The 7,044-nt window shown below is 32.5% G+C and overlaps 1 protein-coding gene across 1 annotated transcript; it reads right to left on the bottom strand.

Moving 5' to 3' along the window:
• Window positions 1-2,737: 2,737 nt before the first annotated feature.
• Window positions 2,738-6,577, bottom strand: Crys (Crystallin). Its single transcript, XM_065502702.1, has 4 exons — window positions 6,569-6,577; window positions 4,430-4,741; window positions 3,185-4,370; window positions 2,738-3,151 (listed from the first exon to the last, which is right to left on the bottom strand). The coding sequence occupies exons 1-4, from the start codon at window positions 6,575-6,577 to the stop codon at window positions 3,003-3,005; spliced, it is 1,656 nt and encodes a 551-aa protein (XP_065358774.1). The 3' UTR covers window positions 2,738-3,002.
• Between the last annotated feature and the right edge of the window lie 467 nt (window positions 6,578-7,044).

The following is a 7,044-nucleotide window of genomic DNA, read 5'->3' on the forward strand; positions in this document are numbered from 1 at the left end:
CGGTTTTCGTCATACTTAACAGTATAATATCAAAGTACTTACTACTGGTTTGTGCAAAATTATATTAGGATTTCCGCATAATTAATATATTTATGACTGTTCAAACAGTATTCCGGAGGGACATTTGTATGGGGGCGAGGTGAATCATGAACCGATATTATTCATTTTCAATACCAGGCCTTACAACCTTATCAATAGAGAGTATTTATGGAAAATTTCAGCCAGCTAGCTACTTTCGTGTTTTCAACAAACTAGATATACTTTTTTCAAAATGGCACCTTTTTATTTTTTTTTGCACAAAAGAAAGCACAGGACTTTTCAAAATGAAGCTTAGGTCTTTTCCTTTAAGACCTTTTTGGTCGCTTAGTGGGATATCTATCAAAATAAATGTTTTGTAAATCATTTTTTATTTTTTACATTTTTTTTCTCGAATAAGTAAAGAAATATCTATCTAAACTATTTGGGACACATTTTGCTAAGAACAATAGGTTATAAGTTACGTGGATGAGGAGGGGAGTCGATATAGCTATTTCAGTATATTCGTCTGTCTGTTAAAATCTATATAAAATCGAGCAAATTGGCAAATTTTTTCTTTATTATTCATACATAGACAATATGGATATTAAATGAAATATATATTGGAAATATCTTTTCTATAAAATGCCTTAGAAAAAATATATTTTCCCCAAATATTTTTGTACCAAAAAAGTTTTTTCACTAAAAACATATACAATTCAGCGCAGCAGAATATAGAGGTCTTACTCATTTTTATTCAGTATTATTTGACAATTCATCATGAAAAGACTCACATCGAAGCAACGTCTCTAAATTATTCAGCTGTGTTACGAAAATCAATGTCCTGTGGGAAAGGTTTTTCGTGCTCAATGGCTTTATTACGAAATCATTTTGGTGAGCAGCTACTTCCGCTTTTGATTTTTTTATTTTGGGTTATGTAAGGTTAATAGACGTATTTCAGAGATATTGGTAGCAATGTTGGATAGAGAGATCGGAAATTGTATCACCAAAAATGCAAAAGTATTTTTAACAACTTTTCAGAATAGAAAAAAATCTGTAGGTTTTCCATATGCAGACCAAGTAAACTTGTTTGATAACATTGGAACAAATCGACATATTTGATAATAGTAAATGATCAATAAGAGTTTTTGTTGGCACAAAGAGGATATTTACATTCCTTGTTTAACTACTGTTTCTCTTGTATAGCAATTTAAAAAACCAAAGTTGTAAATCTTTAAAACTCAAATCCTGTAACTAAAATAAACAATAGTTGTATTATTCATTAGAAGTTAAAAGGTTTAGGACAACAAATATTTTTCAAATTCACCCAAAGTTCATAAATAAAACTTGATAATCTTTTGCATAAATGGTTTCATAGTTTAAATGCAAACAGACTCCACAATAACAATAAGAACTGAAAAGTAAGAAGACCTTTAAGAGTTCACAGAATAGGAATAAACAATAAAAAGTTTTTTTTTTGCAATTGTGTTGCAAAAAATATATTTTATTTGTTTTTTTAATGCTTTTTTTAGGATGCAATCATTTTTCTAAACTTAGCTTATGAACTACAAACTAAAGAAAATAACAGAAGAAGTATTAGTAAATACACATTTAAACAAATAGGAAACGAAAGAGAGAAAAATAGTTTGTTTGTTTGCGTGTGTACTAAGTGTGAGAGAAGATGTGAGAGAAGAGAACAAGATGAAATAAAAACAGTAGTTAGTGTAAAACATGAATGTAAATATAAATAAATAAATAAGTAAATAGATAAATATGTGTTTAACATGACAAAAATAATGTTTAGTATATAAATGTATGTATGTATGTTTATGTAAACATGTGTGAGTGTTTGTGTATGAAAAGAAACGGTAATCATTGTAAGAGATGCATTAGATCCTTGTTGTTTCTTCTTGATTTGTTTACAAACATTCGAGCATAAAGATGTTGTAAATTTTGTAGTTGTAGACAGACAACCAAGTCGTTTGTTTTTCAAAAGGTAAAACGTCGTCGCTTATTGTAGCCATTTAGAAATGTAGAAATCTGAATTTAAATCTTTTCACTGTTAACCGCAATGGATCAGATTCCCAAAAGTTGCTGCTAAAGAGTTTTCCATTTCAAAGGACATTGAAGTCGTTGTTTTATTTAGAGGTTTAAAATTGGTTGTATATTATTTTCTGGCTTGTAGGGTTTTGTTACCATCTGCACCGACTTGGTTTTCTGTTTAAGAATTTTGTGCATTTAATGTTCGAAAGGGAAAAATGTATGTAGTATTAAACAGAGTATTAAAAGTAAGAAAGAAAATAAGATAAATATTTGTGTTTGTTAAATGATAAATGCTGCAAAAATATTTGTCAAAAAGATTTATATTTACTTCCAAAGTCTGAACATAACTTGTTTTTTTTGTTGTTATTAAATAAATAAAAGAAAAGAAGTTGAAAGTAGAGAGAGAGTTTTAAGGAAAACCAAACAGAACGGAAGAAATGTATTTTGTTAAGTAAACAAAAAGCGTAATTATTGTGTAATGAGTAGTTTTAGGATTATGTAAGATAGTTTGTCAGTTAGTTAGTTAGTTTTTTTGTTGTTGTTATTATCAGTGTATTGATATTAATGAAATATGAAAAAATTAAAACCCAAAATCCCTTGATTAGTAACAAATAACTTAAATTAGTAGTTAAATATATGTATGTAAGTATGTATATAAAAAAGTGAGAAACATAAAAAACACAAACATTTTGCTTTTCAATTAAAACTAAAGCTTAAGAAACTAAATATTAAGGAAATATGTAAAAAAAATGAAACGAATGTCAATAAACGCATAGTCCTGTTAGAGTTAGCCGGGCGTAGGGTAGAGTCATTAATGCCTTGAGTGTTTGTTTTTGTTTTTTTGTATTTTCTATAAACTAATTGTGATCGTTGTTGCTGTTTTCGTCCTAAATGGTTGTTTTGTTTTTTTAAACGGAATTTTCATTTGTAAAGAGGGATTTGATTTACCATAAAGCTTTACCGTTACCATTACCATTGCCGTTGCCATTACCGTTGGTGTAAATGGTTTGCAAACGTCTGGTTTGTTGCTGACGCAAGGCATTTCTTAAGCCGTTGCTATTGTGGGCATTCAAACGCAATTCCAAACTGTCATCTAAAGTATAGCGACCGTTGCCATTACCATTACCGTTGCCATTGCTGCCATGACTGAGGCCGTTGCCATTGCCATTACCGTTGCCATTACCATTACCGTTACCATTGTCATGTCCATTACCATTACCGTTTCCATTGCCATTACGAAGAGTGCTTTCTTCACCATTGCCATTACCATTCAAGATTCTAATACTGGCCGAGCTAGTGGCAGTTGAATGACGGCCAAGGGAATTTTGCAATTCATTACTCTCCAGTTCTTCTAACAATTGTTCGCTGGTGCGTCTGCCATTACCATTCAATAGCAAGTTTCCATTGCCGGTAGTACGACCATTGCTGGTAATTCTGGTTGAGATCAAGGAACTGCCTCTTAAACCATTACCATTCAAAGCACTGGCACTAGCTGTGTCCAACAATGACAAGGGAGAGTGTATGACTGAAGCTTGAACGGTGGCACTGGCAGGTTGAGTAATAACAATCTGGGGCTGGGCGGTACGTTCGATGGTAAGGCGAGCTGTATTGTCGCGTATGTCCTTTAGAGCTGAAATATCGCGGGCCTGAGCAAATACGGAGCCAGTGGGAGTGCGTGACAATAGAGTTGGTGGATGCGATACTACGGTGGCGTGTACACTGTGTCCTAATGCTTGGCTGGGCAGAGATTGGGAGAGTAGTAAGGCTTGTTCGTTGGTCAAACGTTCTTGGGATTGTTGCAATTGGGTGCGCAATAATTGTTGTTGTTGCTGCTGTTGGGCACGTTGTAATTGCTGTTGGGCTTGCAATTGTAATTGCTGCTGTTGCAATTGTTGTTGCTGCAATTGTTGCTGCTGTTGTTGCTTGTACTGCTGTTCGAATTGTTCCATCAAATGTTGAGCCTGAGAGCGTGCCTGTGTTTCAGCTTGAGATCTAGCCTGTTGTTCAGCCTGGGAATTCTGTTGCGATTGAGCCATGGCTTCAGCTCTAACTTGAGCTTCGGCTAAGGCTTGAGCTTCAGCGTAGGCAGCACTTTGGGCTTGAGCTTCGGCAATGGCATGAGCTTGCAGTTGAGATTGTAAGACTTCAATGCTGTTGTAACGTGAAGAAGAGGAGGTACCAGCAGCAGCGGAGGCACGTAGACGTTGTTGTTCATCTAACATTTGTTTGGAAACGACAGCATTGAAACCATTGATATCATCGGCTGTGTATTCAACCACTCTGCGAGTGCCATCGGGTTCAATTAGGGAATACTATGGAAAAGGTCATAAGAATTAGAAACTTACTTTGGTTTTAGCATAAAACCTCTCACCTGTCCTTGTACCACATCACCATCACGCTTCTCTTCCTGTTGCTTATCATCACCGGTCAACGAATCTCTGACATCATAAGCAAAACTATACTGAGGATGAGCATCATAATCTTCCGATGAGGTAACAGTGGAGCCCAATTCATTTCCCAATTCCGATGAGTCAGAGTTTTGTTGTTCCAACGACGAGGAATGCTGCTGGTCTTGTTGACCCAATGCCGCTTTCTGTTGGGCAAAATGCAATGCGTGCAGAGCTGGATACGAAGCTCTGACAATGTTGCCAGCCAGCACACTCAAACACAAGCAAGCAATAAACTACAAAATTGAAAACAAACTGTTGTAAAAATCCATAAAAATTCTAGCTAAACTCGAAACAAAATTGTAAACTAAGAATTGTGTTTGAAATTGCACTGCGAAGAACTCATTTGCCTCGTTTTGATGCCATAAAAATGGCATTAAGAAAGGAGATGCAACAAAAAAAATTCTGATGTGATTGTAATGCTAGTGCATTGTATATTGCATTGTATTGTATGTGTATTTATTTAATAATAAAAACTTTTTATGACTTTGAGTCTTTGTAACTCAAAGTTACAATTATATATATGTATGTAGTTGATGGGCAAATACACTGGAAAACGAAGCTTTCAGCTTAAAGTAAAAGTGGGCTAATCTTTACAATGTTCGATATTTCCTAAGACTTTTGCGATATAAAGGTATTAGATTGTTTTGTTATTTTTGATTAGATATTCATTTGAACTCCGAATATATATGTTTGACCTGATACAAAGTTGAAAAACTATTTTTTTTTATCAGAATTGTCTAATATGAAAATATGTGAATAATTTCACATTTAAATATTTGGGGATTCAAATGGTCTGCTATTAGGTTCATAATGTCCTAATATATTATGATGGTTTAAACAAAATTTTGTAGTGTTTCAATCAATAACTAAATGAAATGTTTCAAATCCTGTTTTAATATTATTGAAAGTCTTTTTTCTTGCAGTGTTCTTTCAGAAATTTTGATCTCTTTGTTAAAGATTATTATTTTGTAAACTCTCATTTTCTTTAGCTCATTTCCCCCCCAAGCAGATGTTTTCTATTTTTATTTCTGTTTGGAAATTATAAAGGAAATCTTTTTCTGCTGTATTTTTCCTCTCATTCTTCTCAATGTTCATGTGTGGAAATATGATGGCCAGAATTTTGTTAAGATGACGAGGATGATGATGGCTTTATATGGAATACTTACATCTCTAGTTTCATAAAAAGAGAAAAACGAAATAAAAAAAATCCTCTTTTGTAAAAATGTTCACGCACGTCATATATTTCGGGGTCTTGTTAAAGTTAGTTTACTATATGAGAGAGTATGTGTATTTAAGAATATATATGTTTGTATACATACATACACATGTATATTTGTTTGCACATTTGGTATGTAAGGAATTTAGAGTAAAATAAAAAAGTGCCATTATATGAATTGGTGTCATCATAAATTCATCTTTTACTCATATTTTTATGCACTCTATCACTAAAAAAAACTAAGGATGTTGTCCTTAAGCTTGTTAGCTCTTCAAGTATATATGAATAAATACAAAAATGTACATATGAGTACTTGGAGATTACAATACACTACAACACACTGGAAACATATCCTTAGATAAATGTTTTCTATAATATATATTTTTAAAGATCTTTATAGTTTCTTTAGAAGTTGTTATGTTTAAAACACAACTTTTATGTTGTAGTTTCTGTTTAGGGAGTTTTTTGTTCGTTACAAGTTCTTTTTGATTTTGTATGTTTTTATTTATTTTTTTTTATAAAAGTTGTTGTTTTAATAAACATTTAAGCTGACAGAAAGATGATTGTCCTTTTATAAATATCTAAGGATGCATGGACACGTTCACATTTTTATATGAATTATGAGTTTTGTGCTGGAAGGGACATTTTCAATTGTTTTCTGTGATTTTTCTTCTACGCTTTTCTGGGTTTTTCTCCATTGAAGCTTAACATTTTTATAACATTTTTTTTTGTTCCAAACTGAATTTATAAAATGAGTGATGGGCTTAACAACCCAGTACAGTTAATGTTTCTTTTATTAAACTTATTTTTTTAAGCATTTATTTTTGCGTTTGCTTTAACCTACCCACTTCATATTCTTATTAAAAACTTGTTAATTTGTAAATGAGTTTAATAAACTTTCAAAAACTTTGGTGATCAACACTTTTCTTTTTTGTTTATGAAATTATTTTCACTTAAACACGTGCACTCAGGTAATAAAACTGAAAAAGCGTTGTCAATATTCGCACACACGGAAAACTTTATTGATCCTTTTAGTTGGTTGCTGTATTTATTTAGTAGATGATACTGCGTTTTGAGTTGGTTGTATTGAACGTGATTGTTTTACCACACAACTGTTTGCGTTAAATGTAATAAAACTTGTGATGACTTTAGATCAACTTTTGGTATCTTTTATACCAAAAAGACAGCAAATGAGCAAAAGTGCATCTAGTAATTCAAGCATGCATTAAAATCATCGCACACATTCACAATTACCTACATACTTATGTGTTAATATTTTGCAGACCTTTTGTGTCTTCGTAGTGTTTTGAGACATAAAAA

The sequence above is a fragment of the Calliphora vicina genome, chromosome 2 (assembly GCF_958450345.1).
Source record: "Calliphora vicina chromosome 2, idCalVici1.1, whole genome shotgun sequence".
NCBI classification, from domain to species: Eukaryota; Metazoa; Arthropoda; class Insecta; order Diptera; family Calliphoridae; genus Calliphora; species Calliphora vicina.